The following is a 24525-nucleotide window of genomic DNA, read 5'->3' on the forward strand; positions in this document are numbered from 1 at the left end:
GTATCACCGAATTATCTTGTACACCGTGTCTCCAACTCGAAGTGTTCCCATTTTAGCAATTCTAAAGTACCATCCAAAGAGTGGGTGCGATCTGTATAGATGCTGTTCAGAAGGATCACACAGGCGGTAGCTGCAGACAAGAAGAGATCAGAATAAGTCATCTACAAGATAGTTAACTGCTGTTGTGAGAAGATGAATGAAACACAGAGGGAGGAATCCAAAGCAAAGGATTATGAGAGGCTCCCCAACATTCTCAGCCGGCCCTGCCCCAACACAGCCATTTCTGAATGGGAAACTTTATTCTGACAGATGTGGAACCGACACAGGTCAGAAGGTTTCAGATGAGACAGGGGGCACTTTCACACATCCTGAATATTACACTTTCAATCCACTTTCAGTGCACTTTGCAGCTGGATTTTACTGTGTGAAAGGGCAAAATCCACATGCAAACAGTCATTAAAGTGCATTGAGAGTGGGTTGAAAATGCATTATTCAGGATGTGCGAAAGTGCCCAAAGAGAAACCACTCCTTTCTTTCTCTTCTATCAGCAGAGCTCCTCATGCAAGAGGGGAGAGGGAGAAATTCATTCTCTTCCCCCCTCTCCACTGCAGCTTCCCAACCCACCTAGATATTGACAGCCAGCGTGGTGTAGTGGTTAAGAGTGCTGGATTAGTATCTGGGAGACTTAAGTTCGAACCCCCAGTTGCGCTAGGGAAGCTTGCTGGGTGACTTTGGGCCAGCCACACGCTTTAAGCCTAATCTACCCCACAGGGTTATTGTGAGGAAATAAAATGGAGGAGAGGAGAACAATTTAAGCCTCTTTGGGCCCCCATTGGGGCCTGCATTAAATAATTATTAAATGCAGGCCCCACAACCCATCAGTGCCTTCCACTGCTAAACCGCAGGCGCCAACCCAGAATTTCTAAATATGACGCCCAGATGGTTACTAAATTGGCAGCCTCAGAGCACCCCTCATAGAAACAATGCACCTGCTTAGGGGGGCATTATTTCCTAGTGAAAGTTATTCTATTCCATGTGAATTATCTGCAATTTCTCCTTATGAGGAATGAGTCATCCACAAAAGATTATTTTCACAGTAACTGTCAAGAACGGGATGACACTATCTTCCAGCACATTAAACACCAGCACTATACAAAAGGATCACAGCATCCTGAAATATTCATACATATGTCCAAAAATCAAAATTATCCCAGATCTGAAGCCTGAGTGCCTCTTGAGCACCCCAGACCTCCGCCTCTGTCCTGTTGAGGCTTATGAGGAAAGGAAGCCCTCAATAAGCTTGCATTAACTCACTGAGGACTATCCTCTAAGAAAAATCAAAGCCACAGCCAAATTAAAGCATTTTACTTGAAAGCTAGTTGAATTCAATCTATGGGACTTCCGTGCAAGCAGTGAGTTTGGGAACAGAGTTCAATTAGGACAATGAAGTGAAGCATTATGGAGAGAGAGGCAAAATTATTTGAGTGCCCATCCCAATTAGCAGCTAAACAGCATCTACATCAAGTGGTGATTGCTACCAAGATGCCTAACATCCTCCCCAACATTCGGACAGTTTTGTACGTGGGCTAGAAAAGCAGTTATTCTGCTCCAGCCCACACACTAAAACTTTTGGTACATGCTTTAAAAACAGCAAGAAAGCCCTGCAAATTGTAACTACTGATTTTCCCACAGAGAATGAAGAGAAGGACCAATAATACTTTGTTACCTTTTCAGGGTATCAAGAGGCTCTTTTCTGTCCATGATCCCAGTATCTGGATCAACAGTTGTCAAAATACACCTAAAATGATAAAAGCAGTGTGAGAGAGAAAAACAACTTCACGCTTCTGCTTTCAAATACTATCCAAGATGCTTACCGTGGGCAGGCCATTACACCTTTCATTTCTGCACTTCCAATCACAATCTCATTCCAGGTATCCTAAGGAAATACAACATTCATTTACACTGCGTTTCATCTCAGACTGGCACTGAGCATATTCATTGCAGTAACACAGAGAAGAGTTTCCCTCAATCTCCATTTTAAGTTCTCTTAAAGATGCTACAAAAAACAGGTGTAACAATATTAGTTTAAAATATGGCTCTGGCATTAAGACATTATTAGCAGGATATGGCAAACCACCTCTGAACGTCTCTTGCCTTGAAAACCATACGGGGTGGCCATAAGTCAGCCATGACTTGATGGCACTTTCCACCACCACCATTATTAAAGGTCTTTTCAGATTTGGAGGAACAAATTAGTATGAGTTGCCTATATTAGGTGGACTCCAATACACTGAATGACAGTGCATTCCCAAGGAGAGTTACTCCAGTCTAAGCCCATTCATTTCAATGGGCTTAGACTGGAGTAACTCTTCTCAGGAATGCACTGTGAGTTTGTGAAACCAATCTCCCTTCCCCACATCTGCATGTGTCCCCTTCAAAAGTAGTTCCTGAGGTTTGGGGAACGCTTGAATCTGGCACAGGGGGTTGCAACAAAAAGGGGAATCAGCTGAAATCCTCCTACCCCTCTTGCAGAATAGTTTGCTCAAGGGGGGGCGGGTGATTTCTGCAAATGTCTTCTTTTTGTTACAGCCCCCTGCATGTAACCCAATTAGCTCTCAAGTGTCCCTTACCCCCTTGATCAACTTTTGGAGGGAGGGAAGAAAGCCACCTTGTAAACCTGCTCTGTTCACTGGATACCATTCATTATAAACAAAACAAATGAAGAAAGTAAAATGCAACTAAGCTGGTAATTGTAACTGCTGCAGGAACATCTCCAAATAGTCCTTGTTGTACATATGAGGCCTGGTATTTTACTACTGCAAGACAAACACAAAACTGAAATTAGCTTTATTTCCAATGATGCACAGCTTCAAAAGCAGGTCATTTTTGAAGCAAAGATCCCCTGTTGCATGGCAACTCTCTAGTGTCCCTCAAAAGTAGACTTCACACAAATGTGAAGCTGCCAGGCAAACTTCTTTGTATTTTTTAATTAAAGAAAACATGAACCCTCACCTGTTTTAATGTGTAGCAGCCAAGTAACGATTGATTTTACCTACCTGACTGGAGTAACTTTTGATTAAGCAATGTCCTGATTTAATTGACTGGAAACCACTGAATGTTCAAGGTAGAAAAATTAATCCAACTTCAGACCTTTACACTGAATAATAAAAGGATTAAGCTTCTGTCGAACGGGATTCTTTCCGCATTGATGTTTTGCTCTTCCTTACACAAGTACTGGTTTCAGAAGCATCCACATGACATCATCCTCAGTTCATCCAGGTTTCAGTGTTTCCCCCCCATTTTGCTGCATTCTCCCCCAAATCTGGTTTGATACAATCCTTTTTTTGAAGGATCGTAGTCAAAGGGCTTTTGGATGCTGTGTGAACAGGAAGGTGCACATATTTTCAGGTCCTGCCCGTATCAATACCATTGCCTTTACTTGATTCATGCAGTGGCCACCCCTGCACCCCAGAGTGCATGTTTAATACCCATATTGCTGTAGCTTTAAAATGTTGTCATGATTTATTGCCATAATGCACTCCTTCTAAGCTGCCTTTTTTATGTAAGACTCTAGCCCTTTTAGTTGAAAGTAGTATAGGGGGAAGAATACTGGTTGCACATTTCTCCTTGTAACTCTGCGACCAAAACGTCTAGGGACACGTTTTTAAAAATACGAAAGCCAACAACTAGTACATGGTGGCAACACATTATTACAACAATATAGTTATTAAAGATTTATAGTTATTGCTGATTTTTGAAAGCTCTCTTGTGGTGGGAAAGGGAAGAGGAATGACAGCCACAGAGGGCTGAGTTAAGGACAGAATGGAGAAAACTTCCATGGGGATGTTCCAATATGCCAAAGCAAGGGCCTCAGCTTTTACAGCAACAACAGGAGCTATATGGAGAACGGTCGCCATGTGGAAGCAGCCCAGGTTTATGCATGCATTCATTAGCAACTTTTCTCCTTGCATTGTAACTCTTGTAAAGATGAAGGTATCAGGAGAATAGTTCAAAGAAAAGGAATTTGTGTATGTATGCTACTCGAGAAAGAATTTTGTCAGCCGTGTTCCCAATTTTAACTGAAGGTGCCCCCCTTTGTCACTGCTTCACTGAAAATCCAAACATTTATTCCCTCAATAGGTTATGTAAATGGTTGGTTAATATTTATCTATAAATATGTCACTTCCATTAAATATTAACACGTACAAGTGCAAAGGCAGCTGTATTTGTTTATGCCCAATTACCTCCTCATGAGGACCACAGCCAGTGACCACAATATTTGGCCTGAAGTTACGTATTTGAACTGTCTTCTCCAGCCGAGAATTCAGCTCTTCCACTGATGCTTCAGAGAGTACCATAACTGGACTACAGTCAGGATAGGCAATCTACAGGGAAACGTTTAAAAAGTTAAACGCTATTAACGGCATCCTAAGACAACAAACCAAACTGCTAGCCCACAAACTGAATGCAGCTCTCAAAGTATGTCGTTTCTGTTTGTCCTAAGGCACTTTAATAAAAAAATATGATAAAGTGTGTGACCCAAAGGGTCACATAATGAAAGCAATTTTTTTTGAAAGGTCAGAAATAATGATATTCTACTATATTGTGTTGCATTTCTGTCTAGATTTTTTATAGAATGTCCTGCCCAATAGTTACTTGGAGAAACTTTTATAGAGGTCTAACTCTCTGCAAGGGGCTCAGTTTACATGACAGAGCTTCTGTCTAGGAAAATGGCTCCCAGGAATACATAGTTAGCTCTGGAGGGGCACCTACCAAGCATACCTCACCACAACAGCCATTCAACATGTGCCAGTGCATTTCCTACTTTGGAATGAATGTGGGAAAGGATGACAGCTGTACAATAGTGGTGGAAGAAAAATCAAAAGGCTGTTTACAACGAGGGACCCATGAGATACCTATACTAAGGTAAATCAGAACCCTCTTGTATCGGAAGCCCATAACACAATGGAAAAAAATTGGTTCCAACCTTGAGACTACTCTGAAATAACAAATTCTAGTTAGTTGCCAATGTTTAATTAGTTAGATGCTTGTGAATGTTTTCTACATTTCTCAACACTTGTTTATACTCTCCTTACAGGTGTTTAGAAAGTTTACAGTCAACCCTATGCAGTCTAAAGCCCACTGACTATACTTTATTACAATGGGTTTTGACTAAAAAAACCTGCAACATAGGTTTGCACTGTAAGACACGTGCTAAGAACTAATACAAAGACATTACCTCACCTTATCACTGGGTTGAAAAGGCTCCATAAGATCTTTTGCATTCCTTGGAGCCATGTTTGATTCAAAATGAACAAGGCGGTATGGATGCGAATTCAGAAAGGCAGTGATCCACTGAGCTGCCTCTTCACCGCAGTCTCTGCCTTGGATGTCAAAGCCAAACACCCTGAATGATTGCGAGGGATATCAGTACATTCTCTGCTAGCCAAATAATTCTCATTTAATAATTTAGACTATGTCCACACATCTTCTGAACAATGGGGGAAATTGTTATTCTTTGGAAGCTTGCTCTTATTTATATGATAAACCCATAAATAGTCATTATATATCCTATGAGCTATTACTCTAAGCAAAAATGAGCCAAAGACTACACTGAGAATATTCAAATTTGGTTTGGTTCTGGTAGACGGGAAGGTGCAGGTTTCCACATTTCCCCACCCATATGTAGTGCCATTTCCCTTCATGCCTGACATTTGCTTCCTCCACCACAAGCAGGCTTTTCACCGTTAAAAAATATTGGCAGTGTATTGCTGTAGCATCCTACCACTATAGCAATATGGCTACTACTTTTTTAACTGGCAAAACTACTTTTTTAACTTGCAAAAGCTTAGCTGGGGGAACACAAGGGGCAAGCACTGATTAATTCCATGTGCAAAGGCTCTATGCTGAAATAAAAAACCCATGTATATATTTGTATATTTATAACTGTAAACATAAATGTAGATGTATTAGAATGAATTTAAGGTCTGTATGTGTAGTAGAAAGCTGAACATTCATGCAAATCAGGGTTGTAAAGCTAAAGAAGGAGGGGAAATAGAGCTGTTGTATTGGTCTCTTAGCCTGGTATGAATAGAACCAATCAGGCAGCAGGTAGAGTGTAGCAATCTTACTGGCCCTTTTAGCAAACTACTTAGATTTTACAACCACTCTTCAAACTATAAGTAGAGCTAGCATAGTCAGCCACAAAGGAGACACACAGAGAAAGAGTTCTGAAGGACTTCAGAAGAGAGGGACAGAACTGAAGCAGGGAATTCCCTCAGGAGGTGAAAGGTGCCTGAGAGCTGAGAGAGCTATAGAGCAGGAAAGGCTGAATAGCGGTGGAAAGAGCTGGGCCCCAGCAGCTTGTCTACAACCAGTCTCAAGGGAGTCCACGAAGACAACTGCTACATTGAAGTGCAGGGAAGAGGAGATTCCCCTCCCTCTAAAAATGCTGGCAAAAAACCCTCAGAAGATTATAAATTTGAATTAACATATAGAACACGAACAAGGACAGTTCTGCATTTTTCTATTGTTATCAAGTTGGTGGTATATATTTTAAAAATTCTGTTTGGATCTGAAGAGTTGTTTTTTTTACTTGGGAAGCAAGCACCTAAAGCAATGTTAACCAACCCCGAGATCCTGACAGGCTCCGTTCCCACTATGTTGCATTTGCAGCAGCAATTACAGCAAAATGGGGAAATGATCTTTAAAGAGACACATTACATGATCAGGTCTTCCAACATGATATATGGGAAGACATTAACCCCATCTCAGCATCACTACTCATCTCTAACATGCCATTGCCAGGTCACTTTAACATGTAAAGAATTTGTCAATAGATTGGATTGTAGATCCATCCCATAACTTACAGGATGGACCAAACAGACAAGAGTTTCAGAGATACTACAGTGTGACTCACTAAAACTCTTTAAGTAAGTACTGCTCTTTCCAAGGGGACTTAAAAACAGTAGTATTGTATCATTTTGATTAGGATCACCCAAAATAACAAGCAAGCTTTTGAGTTCTCTAAAGACCCTTCACTTGTAAGAGAGAGCAGAAGAAAAATATGATAGTCCTTGTTAACAAAGAAGGAGATTAACGTCAAGTACTGTTGTCGTGGCCATGTATGGAACATTAAAAATGTAAGAACATGTTTTAACTGCATTTAGAGATGACAGTGACATAACTTCAACAGATGCAGTTTAAGGGTAAGGATTTTTACAGTTTGATCACGAAAAACAGGCAAGAGGCTAACAGAAGGAAATATCGTAGTCACCTGCAATTCTGCACTGGATTTTTTGGGGATAACTCTACAGGAATATGAAGATCCTTCATTTCTGGAGCGCTCAGAATTAGATGTCCACTTTCACAAGCAAGAGAAATCAACACCAGCCGAGGCTCTTCCCGCGCAGTCACTTTATGTCCATCTTCTTTTATTACAAGCCAGCACCTGAAGTTCAAAAACACATCAAAATGTATTAAGCATTATGGAAAGGCAGCTACTTTCTAGAGTGGTCAGCTGTTTAAGACTGAAAGTGAGCAATTAAACTGTTAAGCAGCGCTGATTTCAATGTGGCATTTGTATTCCCACCGTAAGTTCAGAGTTGTGTACACAGAGCTCCTACTTAAGTATGAATTATATCTAGACTTCATGGAACGACATCTAGTAGTTCTCAATTAAATGAACAATCTCTATAACTATCCCTTCTGCTCAAATTTTTTCTATATAGAACTGAGGCATGTCTCTCTGTGCCAGCAGCCAGTTAGTTCTTGTAGTCCTGCCCACTGATTATCCCCAGCCCATGAAACTCCTGATCTTATCATGATATCTGGTGACAGAGGTCACTAGTCGCTAGAATGCTTGTTCCCACAAATGGATGCTGACTGAGGAAGGACACACAAAACAGCCTCCTACCAAGTCAGACCACTGCTCTAGGGACTGCTGGCAGCAGCTCTCTAGGGACTCAGGTAGAGGTCTTTCACGCCACTACTTCCTGACCCTCTTAACTGAAGATGCCAGGGATTGAGCCTGGGACCTTCTACATGCCCAGTAGATCCTCTAGCACTTGGCTACAGTCTCTACCACGATCCCTCCCTGCTTTTTAAAAGAAGTGGGAAGTAGGTTTGTCTGTTTTTGAACCCGTTTTTTGTAACTTAACGCTTGTTTGATGTGAAGAAATTACTAGGTAATAAGATGAATGCTATAAAAAGTTTAACCTCCTGATTTCTACCTAAAATGGAAGTAGTACATGAGGATTTTTTTTCTAGCTACATAGCTACTTAAGATCAAAATGTTATAAGGAACTAGTGTATGGGGGGGGGGTGGAGACCTCTTTAAATAAAATGGGAAAAGCTGTTTCAGGCCCACAATGTGTGTGTGTGTGTGTATATATGTGTGTGTGTGTGTATATATATATATATATATATATATATATATATATATATATATATATATATATATATATATATATATATATATAATGATATTATAATATATGATGTTATAATAGCGCACTCCTAAATAGTCACCCTGTTCTAAATCTATTGAAGTCAACCAAGCTGTAAAAAAAGTAAGATTTAAAAGACTACCAGGCCAAAGTGTGTGCTAGCATATGTGTATATGAATTCCTGCAGCTGAACTTTCTTTTTAAATGTAGGAGACTCGTAGATGAAAACAATATAGTGAAAGCAGATTAAAGTAAACCTGACACTTTAAAGAGCAGGGTTCCCACCCCCCTACAAATATTATGTAATCCAGCCTCTGTTTCCAAAACTACCAAGGGCACTCTTAGCTGTTATCTATTAACACAGAAGTCCCATTGAGCTCAATGAGATTTACTTCAGAACAATGCTGTTGCCCCAGGACCGCAAATTAGAACCCACAGAGGACTCAGATTATGCCACACACAAAAATCACAACCTTGTAATGAACTGAGAACACTTAAGTAACTAACCTAATGAAGAAGCACTAAGAGAAAACCTCTTATACTTTAGCACCTATTTATTACCATGGAGCAGAGAAATGGTACTTCGCTGTAATGCAGCACCGAAGAGAAGTGCAATGGGGCTTTTTTGCAAGTTGTGGGGGGGGGGTCAAAGTCTAAACCTACAGCCCTACACATAGTTGTATTTGGAGATAATTGTACATAAACCTTGGCGGTCTTACTTCCGAGTAAATGATCATCTAGTAGGGATGGCTGGTCTACAACCTCTCGTCTGAGAGTAAGCCCGTTATCGGGTTTACTTTCGCCCATAAGGGCACTGAATCGAGCTTCAGGAGGTCCTAAGGGAGCAGAGTCTTCCAAAAGCCGATCAAGATGCAATTATTTTATAAAACACCGGGAAACAGGATAAATATTGGAGGGGGTGGGGAGGGAGACCAAACTGCAATCATAGAATCATAGGACAAAAACGCATGGAAGGTTTTGCCTTGGATTTGCTGCTCTCTAGATGCAAATTTTAATTCTCAAAACTCTGCATGGGGGGCTTGTTGTTGAGTTTTGAGAATTTGGCTGGGGAAAATGTGCATTTGGAGAGCGGCAAATCCAAGGCAAAACCTCCCATGCGTTTTTGCCCAAACAGTTGGAAGGGCCCGCCGGGGTTATCTAGTCCAACCCCCCTGCACAATGCAGGAAATTCCCAACCACCTCCCCCACCCTGGCACGGAGAGAGTTCGCGGAGAGGCCGGACAAGCCCCCGCTACCTGTCGCGCATCTCTCCGCAGCGCAGACCCAGCGGGGTCACCTCGGCCCGCTCCACGGCCACTCCGCGGCAGGACTTGACCGGGTAAACGAAGAGCCCCGACACCGTCCCCACCCGCGCCAGCCTTCGAGGAGCCCTCCGCCGACGCCAGGCCGCGGCCACCCCCAGCGCGGCTACGAGGGCCAAGGCGGAGGCCAGGAGCCAGCCGGGCCGGCCCTTGGGCAGAGAGAGGAGGCCCGAGTCCCCCATGCCCGCCGCGGCGCCAGCAGCAGCAAGCCAGCAGCAGCAGGCGGGGCCGTTCTCCGGGCAGCAGGCGGCTCCCTTGCAGGGAAGGGCTTCCGTGCACTCTTCCGCCGCTGGGCAGGAGCGGAGACGCCTCCCCGCTCCCCTCCGAGACAGCGCCGGGTGGAAGGTCGCTCCCTGGCCGACGGCAGAGGGGGATTTGACGGGGAATGTGAGCTACGACTCAAGCTGGACCAGATTCGGGAATGGGAGATAGCATCCCTACGTCCAATTCAGACGTCAACAAGTAGCGGTCAAGGTGACAAGGTTCACCTAACTCTTCAGGTTGGATATTCAGTACTGAAGGGAGGAGGTGATCGGAAAGCCTGAACGTTTGTAGCTCTAATACACAGTACAATACACGACAACCTTGTTAGGGTTGCCAACCTCCAGGTGGTGGCTGGAGCTCTCCTGGAATTACAAGTTACCTGCAAGCTACAGCGATCAGTTCCCCTGGAGAAAATGGCTTCTAAGAAGAGGACGAGGAAGAAACGTTGGTTTTTGTATGCCAACTTTCTCCGCCACTTAAGGAAGAATCAAACTGGCTTACAATCACCTTCCCTTTCCCTCCCCACAACAGACACTCTGTAAGGTGGGTGGGGCTGAGAGAGCTGTAACTTGCCCAAGGTCACCCAGCTGGCTTCCTGTGTAGGAGCAGGAAAACAAATCCAGGTCACCAGATTAGCCTCCGCCGCTCATGTGGAGGAGTGGGGAATCAAACCAGGTTCTCCAGATCAGAGTCCACTGCTCTTAACCACTTCACCACACTGGAAGGTTCAATGGCATTATATTCTGCTGAGGTCCCTCCTCTCCCCAAATCTCGCCCTTCCCAGGCTCCTCCCCCCCCAATTTCCAGGAATTTCCCAACCCAGAGGTTGCAACACATTAATTAGATTAGATACTGTCGTTGCCAGATTGCCCCAGACAGTATACATTGTGGCTTTGGTTTCTGCTTTCCACACACACCCCATTTTGGTATTGTTCTAGCTTAAAGAAGTGTTCTTGGTTACTCAGAAACTTTCTTGCTACTTTGTCAGATTGAATGTTGCTATAAATTACAGTACAATGGCTTTTAAATTATTTCTGTGAACCAACATAGCTGCTTGGGAGAACACAGCTTCTTTATAATAGAAAGATACTCCAGTTTGTGGGTTGCATGAACAACACATGAAGCTGTCTTATACTGAATCAGACCTTTGATCCACCAAAGGTCAGTGTTGCTTGCTCCCACTGCCAGAAGTTCTTCAGGGTCTCCAGCAGAGTTTTTCACAGCACCTACTACCTGATTCAGCTGGAGAGGCCAAGGATTGAGCCAGGGACCTTCTGCATGCCAAGCAGATGCTCTACCACTGAGCTACAGCCCCTCCCTTACAAGGCACCGTCCCCAGAGTCAGGGGGTGTATGAGTCAGGGAGGCCCAGAGCTTATTTTCGAGTGTAGCTGGCCCCAATTTTAAAAGATTTATTTCTCCTGAGGGGCACATTATTGTGGGACAGTTACTGTCAAAGCCAGTATTTACACTGGGCATCTGTGTATGTCACCTTCTAAGGTAGAGCCCCCTGAATCTGAGGATGTATGATTTGGGAGTGCAGAGCTTTTTAATATTATCAATGCTTGTGGTTGGATTTGTGAATAAGGAACTGGGAACCATCTTCATGCTGTGTCACCAGCTTCTGTGTTGAGATTTTTTGGTCTGTATAAGTCGTTCACACATGTATTAATCAGCATTTGAAGACAAGGGACTGGGGAATGGACTCCAATGAGAACCATTGTTTGCGATGATGTAACATGGCATACAATCCCCTTCTCTCAGGTTTGATCTTTGTTGTCGTTTCCACACATTCAAGTGGAGGACTGCTTATGTAAACTGATCTTGGCTGTGTATACATTCACAAATAAGGAGGGATTGGGGTATATGTTTTTTTTTCTTTAAAGAGAAGCACCTAGCATATTTCTTGCTCCCCAAACTGTGCATTAAATTAGGGCACTTCTATAGAATATTGTCTGGAATACATATAATGGTCTTTCCTCCTTCATGCACCTTCCACACTATTGCTGCTAGCTACATGAGAGTTCTGCCTGTGGGAATCACATGCAACTGGTGCTCCAACTACACCCTCTGGTCCTTAGTTGAGGAGAGTGGAGGCGGGCCATATCTGCAGGATGGGCAACAGAGGGAAAGCCTGCTTCTGAGTGAGCACCTGCCAAGGAAGGTTCACAGTTCCTTAAACACCTAATGTATACATGCGCATGTGTGCACTGATAAATGGCCCAGTCTTACAGACCAATCTTATCCTCTCTGCAGTGAGAGGACTGCTCTCAAAGATCATATGCCAACATTTTAAAGAACAGATTTGCCAGTTCAGAACAACGAGCCATCCAGTCCAGCCATTCTGTTTCCGGCAGGTGCATCTGCATGCTCACAAGCAGGGAATGAAGGCGATAGGCATAGTTATTAATCACCACCGTCTGGTCCTCTGAAATGAAATGTCTGTAAATATGGAAGTTGTTTTGTAACTAGAGAGTCAGCATGGTGTAGTGGTTAAGAGCGGTGGACTCTATTCAGGAGAATCGAGTTTGATTCCCTGCTCCTCTACATGCAGCCTGCTGGGTGACCTTGGGCTAGTCACAGCTCTCGCAGAACTCTCTCAGCTTCATTTACTTCACAAGGTGCCTGTTGTGGAGGGGAGGGGAAGGTGATTGTAAGCCTCTTTGAGACTTTCAGTAGAGAAAAGCAGGGTATAAAAACCAACTCTTCTTCATCGTCATCATAATTAATTCTCATGGGTAGATGTATCCTCCATGAATTTATTTTAATCAGTTGTTAAAGCAATCTAAAAGATAAAGGTGAAGGTCCCCTGTGCAAGCACCGGGTCATTCCTGACCCATGGGGTGACGTCACATCCCGATGTTTACTAGGCAGACTTTGTTTTTATGGGGTGGTTTGCCAGTGCCTTCCCCAGTCATCTTCCCTTTATCCCCAGCAAGCTGGGTACTCATTTCACTGATCTCGGAAGGATGGAAGGCTGAGTCAACCTTGAGCCGGTTACCTGAAACCAACTTCTGCCGGAATAGAACTCAGGTCGTGAGCAGAGCTTTTGACTGCAGTACTGCTGCTTTACCACTCTGTGCCACAGGGCTCTTGTCAAAGCAATCTAAGCTATCATCAAATCATCACTAGTGAATTCCAAAAGTTCAGTTATTTTTTGTGTGAAATATTTGTACTGGACCTACTGCAAATTAACTCTGTTAGGTGAGTTAGGGGGGATTGGTGAAAATCTGGTTCCTCCTCCGTTGGTGGTGTTGGTGGAAATAGACTGTAGGATCCAACTGTGACCTACTGTAAACTAAAAGAAATGAATTCCTTAATACCTTGAATGCCAACACATTTGCCTTTTAATGTTTTACTTGTTTATAATGTAGATGTTACGCCAATGCTGTAGTTCTAACCATGTTTCCTGGCTAGAGTGTCCCACTGAACTCTGTTGACTTACTTCTAAGAAAGTATGCTCATGCTCATGCTGAATAGCTTACTATGAAGCAGTCAATGGATCATTTAACTTTGGGAGATAATGGAGTGAGAGGAAATATGATTTTTGTCCCTTTTGGAACAAATAGAGAGCAAAGAATGTTTTTTCATGGCTGACATGAGGTCATAATGGATTGCAGGCTGTGATGACTGGTACTTCTGATGTCATAATGAGCTCCTTGGCAACGGCTGAAGCATAAACACAGACGCCATTGCTTTGTGAACTCACACTGACTTTGGCTGACCAAGCAAAAGTGTTACCTGGTGAACTCTCTCTGCATCTGAAGTCTGAAGTATCTGGAGTCCTGATCTCAAATTCTCAGCTTGAGCCCAGGATACTGAGCTGGGACAGGAGATTCTGACTCTCCCATGACTTCTCTTCACATCCTTAACAGATATCCTTTCAAATCTTTGTTTCAACTTACTTGAACTATTCCATTAGGACTCCACAGAAGGTTTCGATTGTTAGGAATAGCGGGAGAACAACCAAGTCCTGAGACTTGACAAAAGCAGAGGCAGAGGAGGACTTGGCAAAGAAGAGAGGCAAAGCAAGATGGGAGACTGGAAAGCTTACATCAACACCGTCCTGAAGGATAAAAACATTGAAGACGTAGCCATTGTGGGACATTCCGACAATAAGTCTGTGTGGGCTTCTAAACCAGGAGGCCTCCTGGCAGCCATCTCTCCCCAGGAAGTAGGAGTGATCGTTGGAAAGGACAGAAAAGCGTTCCTGCAGACCGGAATCACCATAGCTGGCAAGAAGTGCAGTGTGATCCGTGACAATTTGCTCGTGGATAAAGATGCTGTGATGGACACCAGAATCAAAGGCGGCGACAGCAAATCTATCTGCATCGGGAAAACTCCAAAAGCGCTGATCTTCCTCATGGGCAAGAAGGGAGTCCACGGAGGCGCTCTTAATAAGAAGACTCATGACTTGATAGCGGGCATGAAATAGCCAGACTCACAGTTCAGTCACTTTTCTCCTGGCTCAAGGGTGCGGGGAAGCTATCGTTGGCGTAAAATAAAAGGGCATTTAACCAGCTTTTACCTTGTCTCTTTGAGATGTGAGGTTGGGACGAGACTTGCCTGTTGTTCTAAACGGAACTGGTTAGCTGGGAGTAAGGGAGCAAACCAAGCTGTTGTCTAAGGCACTGTCTAGAAGGCAGGCAGCTTCTCTCCCAGATCAATGTGAACTGTAGTACTAAACTAGAGATGAGAAGGTAAGATATAGCAAGAGGGAAGATGCACAGTGATCCTGCTAGGCCCCAGGCTATCATTTGGACTAAAAGGGTTTGGCACAGCCCCCATGTAGTTTGAAGGCATTGGGTACACATAATCAGGGAGAGCTGGCGTCACGTGGCTAAGAGAGGACCTGCAACAACCTGGTTCAAATCCCTGCTCTGCCACGGAAGCTTGCCAGGTGATCTTGGGCCTGTCACACACACTCACCTACCTTACAGGGTTGTTGTTGTGGGGATAAAGAGAGAACAATGTAATAAGTCACTTTGGATCCTGATTACAGAGTAAAGTGGGATATAATTTTTTAAAAATAAGCATCCGTTTCCCTGAACCTTGAAGGAGAAGTGGCCTCACTATGATTCACCGAAGAGAATCTACCAGAACTATTTTTGGGACAGCTACCCAGGATCAGAGCAGAAGAAGAAAAAGATGGTTAGTTTGCATATGATAGGATTTAGGATCTGAGAGGTCCCTGGGACAACTCTTGTGTCTCACTAGACAGCGCCTTCAGGCTCTTCCATCACTCTACATGTACATGATAATACTGGCCTATGTTACAGTGTCCTAGCGTAAAACATTTTTTACAAGAAAGCACTGTATAAATGCTAAGTAAGCACTGTGGGAATATTTGAAAATTCTGAATGATCAATTGGTGGGAGGGCAGCAAGAGAGGAGCAAAAATTAGGATGGTTTGAAGCCAGTCATGTATCAACAATATCTCAGATTAGTTTCAGTTATAAATATGAAATCTTATATCCAGTCTTCAAAATCCCTAATAGTTCCTTAGATAGCTATAGAGGCTAAATACAGATACAGAATCTTGTGTGGTGTAATTACCTGGTTAATATTTATAGAGTATATTTCAAATGTTCAGAGCACTTTGTGTATATTATTTTTGTCATCTTTACAACGGCCTGGGATGGCAGGCTTCTTTTCATGGTCTGCCAAAATCCCTCTTTCATTGCCAAGGAGGAAAGCCAGGGATGTCCCAGTTGACACGTGCAAAGCTATTGCTTATGTTTCTATTTCCCCCTCCTGCCCAGCTTTATACTCCCTTAAATGAGGACCTTCTGCATTGTCTTGGTAGAGCATCTTTGAACTGGCATCGATCCAGTGCTTGCTGCCTTCCTTCTTGCTTGGGATTTACCTGGCTCCTGGTGGGCATAACTTCTGCCAGTGAACAGACTGTTCTGGCACTGTGGTTGCATCTGTAATGCAAGCAAGTATGGTTCAAGCACAGCCCACATTTCAGACTGCGAGCATTATTTGTTGCAAGATTTGGTACTGGTACAGTACTTACATACTGTAAGGTGAACACACACAGAGGCAAACACTGAAGTGCAAATATGCAGTTCAGTACTAATTAGATCATTTGCATTCTACATAAAATACATGCATAATAGGCAATTGAATTTGTCCAGGTACTTTGTGAGTTCTTGAAGACTGGTTAAGAGGATGCTTGAGGGAAAACCCTGGAACAGGGATTGCTTCTCCTCAGCTTCTCCCCTCCCTTGGACAACAACATTCAAGCGATCAGCCTCTGCGTTGCATACATTTTAAAATGGCTTCTGGGGTTTTCTTTTTGGACCATAAGAACTGCTTCACCGGTGAAAAAAAGCTTTTATGGGCACATGCCTATTGTATGCCCCATACAATGCGAACAGTTTCTAACTACATGCATGGGATGTACACATCTCAGGGAGAGGCAGTTGGCTCTGGATATCTGCAGTTGTACATGCAGCGGACACCTTGGCTTAAAAAGAAATCTTTGCTCTCTCCCATAGGCTGCTTCCAGACAGGAGCATGAAAACGTGCCATGGCGGCAGCAGCAAAGGGGGTCCTCTGACCCCAATCGCCAGTGTTTGTTATTAGTATGTTCAGGTTCATCTCATGTTGACCTTCAGTTTGCTTTGGCTCATTTGCCTTACCTATTCTCAAAAATGTGTACACCTTAAAGAAGTATAACACAGAGTTCCAAAGCCTTCATTTCATTTACTCTATGTATAAACCTGTTGCAGAATAAATCAGAGTCTACCAAACTAGATCAAGATTTGGAATACCATATCTGAAACTGAAGTTCTTTGGCATTTCCTAGGCCCATTTTGGTAGATTATACACACACACACACATGTATGATCACTGACAATCAGCAGCAGAAGAAAAGGCAGGGGTAGAAAACAAATTTCACATACTTTTAATTTCTAATTGTAGTCAGCCAATTTTTAAAATGTTTTTTTTGCTGTTTGTCTTAGGGGCTGTGGGTGTGAGATGTATTAGATAAAACAACTGAGTGAGATCTTCTTTTGACTAAACAGGGAAACCAGTTAGAAGTATTATCTTTCAACTAAGGTGGAGGAGTGATGAATATACCTTTCCATCTGTTTGTAATCTACAGAGACAGAGCTTAGTGAGTCATGCACTTTACCTGAATAGAGCTAATGAGGAGGCAGGGAATAATTCTGGCAAATAATTGGCCAGTGATAGAAATACAAATAAAGTAATTACTAATGAATGTCTGGTAAAGGACCCTTCTGCAAAGCAGCAAAATAATGACTCTCATTTCTAGTCCTCTCCCTCAGTGCAAAATCACTTATGTGGATATTCTAATTTTCAGCAACAGATAACTTGTGCAAATCTGGAAAGTCGGATGTTTGGAATTATCCATTCCAGTACAGGAAGAAACAGCTTGCTGTAGATATGCCCTGTGCTGAAGGTAGGGTTGCCAGGGCCCTCTTCACCACCAGCGGGAGGTTTTTTGGGCGGAGCCTGGGGAGGGCGGGGTTTGGGTAGGGAAGGGACTTCAGTGCCATGGAGTCCAATTGCCAAAGCTGAAGGGCACTCCATTTCAATGAGCCCAGGGAAGGGCTGGGAAGATAAAATGACCCTGGAGATAGCTATGCTTAGCAGACCTTGTGGTCCTAGAAGCCAGGGCTTCAGGGCTTAGTGCCGACAGTAGGCCTTGGCTCACCCATGGCTTTCTCCCACACCCTGACAGCTGCATGGACGGAGACAATGGGTGAGCTGACTCCTGTTGGCATTGCTGCTGAAAGGTCTGAGCCAAGAGACCTGAAGTACTGGCAAAGTTGCCGGGGCTTGGCTGGAGCTCCCCACTTGGAAATTTCACTGCAATTTCAATGGCCAGCCCATCAATGATGGCATCCACCTCTTCTTGCAACTGGCAAGTGTGCCATAAGTCACATCCTAACTATGAGATGGCATCACTCCAGTGTGCACCATAATACATATGTGTGTATGTGCATGTGCACTTGAGTATGTTTTCTTCTAGTCTGCTGAACCAAGTGAAATAGGCAGCAGCATAACTTTGGAGAGGGAAGTCAGGGTGTCACCCTTGACACTGGCCACACCCAAGCACATGGGCCTCTTGATCCTGTAAACAATTGGCCCTATGGGCAGGGGATGGTTGTACAGGCAATCAATCTGCTTGTTTCCCCCAGGGGCCAAACAGCAGGTATGGAATGGGCATCTGAGACTGGGAAAACAATGTGGATAAGTTAACTCCCCACCCCAAACTGAATCATCGCTGTCTACAGCTATTATTTAGCAATAAAAACACACACTAAAGATCCATCTGTAGATATTGTCGAAGGCTTTCACGGTCAGAGTTCATTGGTTCTTGTAGGTTATCCGGGCTGTGTAACCGTGGTCTTGGAATTTTCTTTCCTGACGTTTCGCCAGCAACTGTGGCAGGCATCTTCAGAGTAGTAACACTGAAGGACAGTGTCTCTCAGTGTCAAGGGTGTAGAAAGAGTAATATATAGTCTATATATAGTCTAATATATAGAGTATAGAGTAATATATTATTATAGAGTAATATATAGTCTAATATATGACTATATATTACTCTTTCTACACCCTTGACACTGAGAGACACTGTCCTTCAGTGTTACTACTCTGAAGATGCCTGCCACAGTTGCTGGCGAAACGTCAGGAAAGAAAATTCCAAGACCACGGTTACACAGCCCGGATAACCTACAAGAACCATCTGTAGATCTTCCAGAATCTCATCTAGCTTGACCATCGTTTTCCTTTGGACAACAATATACCTGTGCTATCTAGATTTGCTGCAATAGTCGTTCTACATCAATCGCTCTGCTTCCAAAGCCTGCAGAACGACTTCTCCTAGAAATCTTTTAGCAACCGGGCCAGTCAGCAGCTGTTTTGTTTAGCACACTTTGTTCCCAAAGCCAATATGCAAGCAAGACAAGACTTTGCCCTGCAGGTGGTTTTGCGCTGACCATACAGATGACTGATGTGATCCATTGCACTGATTGCCTATTGAGTAGCACCCATTGTCAGTTATTGTGAGAGAATCCTAGCTGTACAGTTCTATAGTATTACAGAAATATCAATTTCTGATATGCTACACCACAGCCGTGGTCTGATTTACCCAGTTCAGAACAGATGACAGGAAATACCAGTTTATTATACAGAGAATATGCATTTAAAATCTAATTAACATCCCTTGATGGCCCTTAGCAAATGTAAATGGTTCTTCCTCACTGGAACAGTGACTCCTCTTCCGAAATCCATGGCCCATAAAGTTAAGAGCCTCTTTTAAAATGCTGTTACACAAACCTCTTACCAGAAGAGGCAGGCAATATCAATTCTTGTCCTTTGTCAAATCCTGAGTATGTTTCCACAGTAAATTAGTTTAGACCTTGAGAAATTTAAATGGCTTACAGTAATCACCCTGAGGGGGGGGGAACGACTTTAGAATTAGTTGGAAAATATTTCACAAGTCACTTACCTTAGGTTCATCTTTCTGTTTTTCCTGCTCTTCTTTGACAGGGCTGGTTTGGTCACTGCTCAAGGTGCATTCATGCTACTGTCTTGAAATGTAGGCAGAGGACTGACTTGCTTGTGCTGGGATATGATGAAATGCATTTAACATGATGATGGCCACACTCAAATGTCATGACAAACCTGTTGGTTTGTGATGAGCACAAATGTAGGTTGTTGTGGGTTTCAGGGATGGAGATTTGGCCTGAACAATCTTCTGACCACTATGTACTCAAGGCAATGGGTTCTAGTCAAGGTATTAACTATCACATACAATGCCCTTCATGGCCTTTGTCCTTCATATCTACAGGACCTCTTCTCCCCTTTGCTCATCTGAATGAGGTGCCACCCTGTAAATGGTGCCACCTTCTGCATGTGCCACCTTGTAAATGGGCAATATTGACAACTGCCTGTCCTCTGTAGTGGCCCCACCTTATGGAATACAGCAAGGTTTTAAGCTGTAAGACACCATGGCTCATAATATATTACTGTTTCCTGTTAGGGTTGCCAGCTCCAGGTTGGGAAATACCTGGAGATTTTAGGGGTGGAGCCAGAGGAGGGTGGGGTTTGGAGAGGGGAAGGGATTCAATGGGGTATAATGCCATACCATCCACCTTCCAAAGCGGCCATTTTCTCCAGGTGAACTGATCTCTGTCACCTGGAGATCAGTTATAATAGCAGATTTCCAGCCACTATCTGGAGGTTCATAACCCTGTTTCCTACACACACAAAAATAGTATGTGTATTAATGTATGAAACTCAACAAGGCCATATTTTCCATTTATTGACAAAACTTCCAACTTGCCACTGTGTTCTTGTGCTAGAAAACATACACCACCTCCACATATGACAAAAAACACTATACAACCTGCACTAAGTAAAAAGTAACCCACAAAGAGGCTCCGGCTCCTATATGTTCTGAGCAGATGCGTATTTGCATGTGGCTCAAATGGAATCTGATCAATGGTACAAAATTAATGAAGCCTTTGGAGCTATTTCTCCTTTCCACATGTATTCTAGTACAGTTGTGGACACAAACCTCTCTGCACATCAGTGGAACAAAGGTACACTCAAGCCACACATTAGCTAATAAAACAGATTATCTGCCAGTGTCCATCAGATTTACAATTGGCTAGCAACCGAAGGGTTGAATACACAATGTCTTTAAAGGAGGACGTTTAATGAAGAAAAGTTTAGAACAGGAAGAGGAGCCATGGTCGGTTCACATCTTTGGAGCTCCAGCGCACCAAGCCAGCATTCCTCTGGACTCTACTGAAAAGCCAGTCTGCTTGCTTTTACTGCATTCTTTCAAAAGCAAGTTTTATTTATTCACAGGATAATTTGAATTTTTCACAGTAGAGGGCGATCAAGAACAGTAAGCTTTCATGTTTCGGCAGGATAGTAATGTAGGACATAATGAACTCTTCATGTAAGTAAATAATAAACAACAGTAAAATTAGTGTTCTCTCATCTTGGGCGCAGTGTTAGGGTTGAAAGGTCTTCGCACGGTGATCTCAGAGGTCTCAAAGTGAGTTTGGACTCGCAAATCCTTTAATTCACAAGGGTGGCTACCCACTCCACCACGTTAGCTTTCCTCAAGTTGTTCTACTGCAAAACGTACAGATCAGTGAAGCTTTTGGCTGCAGACAAATGTTTTGTCAGGGAATAATTTAAGAATGAGACAGAATAGCAACTGATCAGATATGACTTAGAGGTGAGTTCCTCTGCCCAGTTATTTTCTTCATCTTGTGCAATACCCCTCACCCTAAATTTCCCATATGAAACTAGGAAAACCCTTGTAACATCCTAGATCTTGCAGCAAGGATCACTGTCTGAATCCTCCCCCGCCCCAAGTATACGTTGCTCAAAGTTCTGCTCCACCTTCCCTGCAGTTGCCTGTCTTCCACTGAGTTTTACTTAAAACATAGGAGCGTTTTTTCTTTGGGTTAAAAATATACTAAAAACACATAATTGTCCTACAGTATGATATCAACATGTTAATATATGTAGCTTTTATGTGTGAACTGGTGGGCTGTGCATTGGACAGTGCCTTAAAGTTAATGTACGCACTTCGTCACTAGAGATGACACATGTGCTCCCCCCTCTCTGGGATTTAATGTCTGTAGATTGTAGTTGAGCGACCATGAAAGAAACAAGATAGCAAGCACAACTCACAGAAGACAATATGTGCAATGTGTTGTTGGACAATCAGATTTATGCAGTTGCAAGATGTGATTGTTTCATTTGCATTTAGTGCTGAAATTGGCTTACTATTTAGGCCCTGTTGAGCAGGGCCATTCTGATCCATGAGTCCATAATTTCAAAGGTAAACTATTGCTATGGGGCTGCCCTTGAAGGCTATCCAGAAAGTTCAATTGCTATGGAATTCAGCTACTCATATAGTGTCCAGATCACGCAAAGTGATGGTAACACTTTGCTCTGGTAGACCTCACTTAAGAGTATTGTGTTCAGTGTTGGGCACCACAATTTTAAAAGGATGTATACAAGCTGGAACGTGTCTAGAGGAGGGCAACAAAGAAGGTGAGGGGTCTGGAGACCAAGTTGCATGAGGAAAGGTTGAAGGAGCTCAGTATGTTTAGCATGGAGAGGAGATGACTGAGAGGTAATATGATAACCATTTTCAAGTACTTGAAGGGCTGTCATATAGAGGATGGTGTGGAGTTGTTTTCTATTGTCCCAGAAGGTCGGACCAGAAGCAATGGGTTGAAATTAAATCAAAAGAGGTTTTGGGTAAACATTAGAAGAACTTTCTGACAGTTAGAACAATTCCTCAATGGAACAGGCTTGCTTGGGAGGTGGTGGTGGGCTCTCTTTCTTAGGAGGTTTTTAAGCAGAGGCTAGATGTCCATCTGTCAGCAATGCTGATTCTGTGAACTTAGGCAGATTGTGAGAAGGAGTGCAGGAAGGGTTACATCACACTTGGCTCTTGTGGCCCTTTCTTACATGCCTAGGGAAATTCCAGTCACCACTTTGGGGTCAGGAAGCAATTTCCCTCCAGGCCAGATTGGCCAGGGAGGGGTTTTTTTTTTGGCCATCTTCTGGGCATGGAGTAGAGCTCACTGGGGGTGTGGGGGGGAGGTAGTTGTGAAATGAGCTTTTCTCCCTCTCTCATAATACTAGAACGCGGGGTCATCTGCTGAAGCTGGAGGGTGAGAGATTCAAAACAGGTAAAAGGAAGTATTTCTTCACAGTTCCAGAAGTGCTGCAAAACCTTCTTTTTTGAAGAGGCTTTGCAGCTGAACTGACTTGAAACAAAGTTGTCCAGCCAAGAGGGCATGCAACGGACGTGGAGTCAGGATTTTTCTTTTTGGTCTTTTTTTGTACTTTTGAGTTTATAATTTTAAAATGTGTTTGTGCAGTGTGGCTTATAGCTGCATTTGTCAGTCACCTTGAGAAATCATTTGATTGTAAGAAAGGCAAGGTACAAATATTTCAATAAAATAAAAACAGGTGTGGCAGAATAGCCTTTGTGACAGATCTTGCATTGTTCAGTCAAAGAAAATCCACGAAAACCAGTTTATACTCACATTGTTCTCTAGTTAAATCTACTTAACATTTATTGTCCTGGCAACACAGTCTTTCTTCTTAATAGACAGGTTTGTTAACAATAGGTCAAAACCATAGCGCTATGGTATTTTGTCCAAACTAAGCATGTGTTCTTGCATTAAGTACTTCAAGACTGAAAACTTGTATATCAAAAAGTATTTATCAGCTAAGAAGAAATCTATGATTTGGGAATGCAAAATCTGGGTTAATCTGCTGTCAACATCACACACGCTACGTCTTTCAATGGCAGCTAGACGGCCCCAGAAATCTAGCTCAGTGCTTAATATATTGCACTGTGAGATTTGCTTCTGATATCTTATTTTTGATGCCCAGGCCATGGCATGGAGAAGAGTTTGATTACAAGCCGTGATCATACGTCCCAGTCCTACATACACAGACACAAAAGTTTCCTTAGTGAGCATAAATGCAGTGTGTGTTTTGCTTTTACTGGCTCATGTGGCTTGATTTGCTGAAACATCTAAACATATGGTTCATGTAGCTTGAAACATCTTAACAGATTTGCTCTACAGGCTCTTTCTACTGTGCTCCACTTAAGTCCCTGCTTGTGATTACGTTCCTGATCACATGCAGAGAGCTGTACATGTATACCTGCACAGTAGCTATGCAACTAGATTGGTCCAGTAGCACCTTAGAGACCAACAAGATTTTTGGAGTATAAGCTTCCAAGAGTCAAAGCTCCCTTCATCAGACTCTATGCAAAAAGAGTCTATGTAAATGTACATACTCTATGCACAAGTTCCAACGAATGTGCATAGCTTGGGAGCTAAACTTGCTGCTACAATCTCATTCCTCGTCCATTCTGAAAGGATAACTCTGGTCAGTATTGAGTGGGTTGATTTTGGACAGAGCTGGACTATGCTAAATGCCATTTTATTATTTAATGTGTATCCTGCCCATCATCAATAAGCTTGGCACAGAATGCTACCCAATCTACTAATATAAGATGTAGGACACCTTGCTTCCTACATGGTACTGGTTTATAGAGAAAGCACTTCAACTGCCAGTCTGGTCAAGGAATACTGGAAGGAGTCATAGAATCATAGAGTTGGAAGGGACCACCAGGGTCATCAAGTCCAACCCCTGCACAATGCAGGAAATTCACAACTACCTCCCCCCGCCCACACACACCCCGTGACCAGAAGATGGCCAAGATGCCCTCCCTCTCATCACCTGCCTAAGGTCACAGAATCAGCATTGCTGACAGGTGGCCATCTAACCCCTTCTTAAAAACCTCCAGGGAAGGAGAGCTTACCACCTCCCGAGGAAGCCTGTTCCACTGAGGAACTGCTGTAACTGTTAGAAATTTCTTCCTAATGTCTAGACAGAAACTCTTTTGATTTAATTTCAACCCGTTGGTTTCTGGTCCGACCTTCTTGGGCAACAGAA

General features: G+C 43.2%; 2 protein-coding genes across 2 annotated transcripts; one reads left to right on the forward strand and one right to left on the reverse strand.

Annotated features, from left to right (window-relative positions):
- On the reverse strand, window positions 1–9951 carry LOC130480349 (mitochondrial amidoxime reducing component 2-like). The gene is made up of 7 exons (XM_056852838.1): window positions 9704–9951; window positions 7277–7450; window positions 5245–5407; window positions 4245–4385; window positions 1875–1936; window positions 1727–1798; window positions 1–130 (listed from the first exon to the last, which is right to left on the reverse strand). Exons 1-7 carry the CDS (start codon window positions 9949–9951, stop codon window positions 4–6), a joined length of 987 nt encoding a protein of 328 aa, XP_056708816.1. The 3' UTR covers window positions 1–3.
- Window positions 9952–14064: 4113 nt separating this feature from the next.
- Window positions 14065–14467, forward strand: PFN3 (profilin 3). Its single transcript, XM_056852840.1, has one exon. The coding sequence runs from the start codon at window positions 14066–14068 to the stop codon at window positions 14465–14467; it is 402 nt and encodes a 133-aa protein (XP_056708818.1). The 5' UTR covers window position 14065.
- The last annotated feature ends 10058 nt before the right edge of the window (window positions 14468–24525 follow it).

Source organism: Euleptes europaea, chromosome 7 (genome assembly GCF_029931775.1).
Source record: "Euleptes europaea isolate rEulEur1 chromosome 7, rEulEur1.hap1, whole genome shotgun sequence".
NCBI classification, from domain to species: Eukaryota; Metazoa; Chordata; class Lepidosauria; order Squamata; family Sphaerodactylidae; genus Euleptes; species Euleptes europaea.

What these genes read in the sequence shown, in the direction of transcription:
- LOC130480349 (XM_056852838.1), bottom strand. Translation starts at nt 9,951, where the DNA reads ATGGGGGACTCGGGCCTCCTCTCTCTGCCCAAGGGCCGGCCCGGCTGG. An exon ending in TGCGGAGAGATGCGCGACAG is followed by an intron (nt 7,451 to 9,703) that starts GTAGCGGGGGCT and finishes TTTGAACTTCAG; the next exon opens with GTGCTGGCTTGTAATAAAAG. An exon ending in AATCCAGTGCAGAATTGCAG is followed by an intron (nt 5,408 to 7,276) that starts GTGACTACGATA and finishes GCAATCATTCAG; the next exon opens with GGTGTTTGGCTTTGACATCC.
- PFN3 (XM_056852840.1), top strand. Translation starts at nt 14,066, where the DNA reads ATGGGAGACTGGAAAGCTTACATCAACACCGTCCTGAAGGATAAAAAC.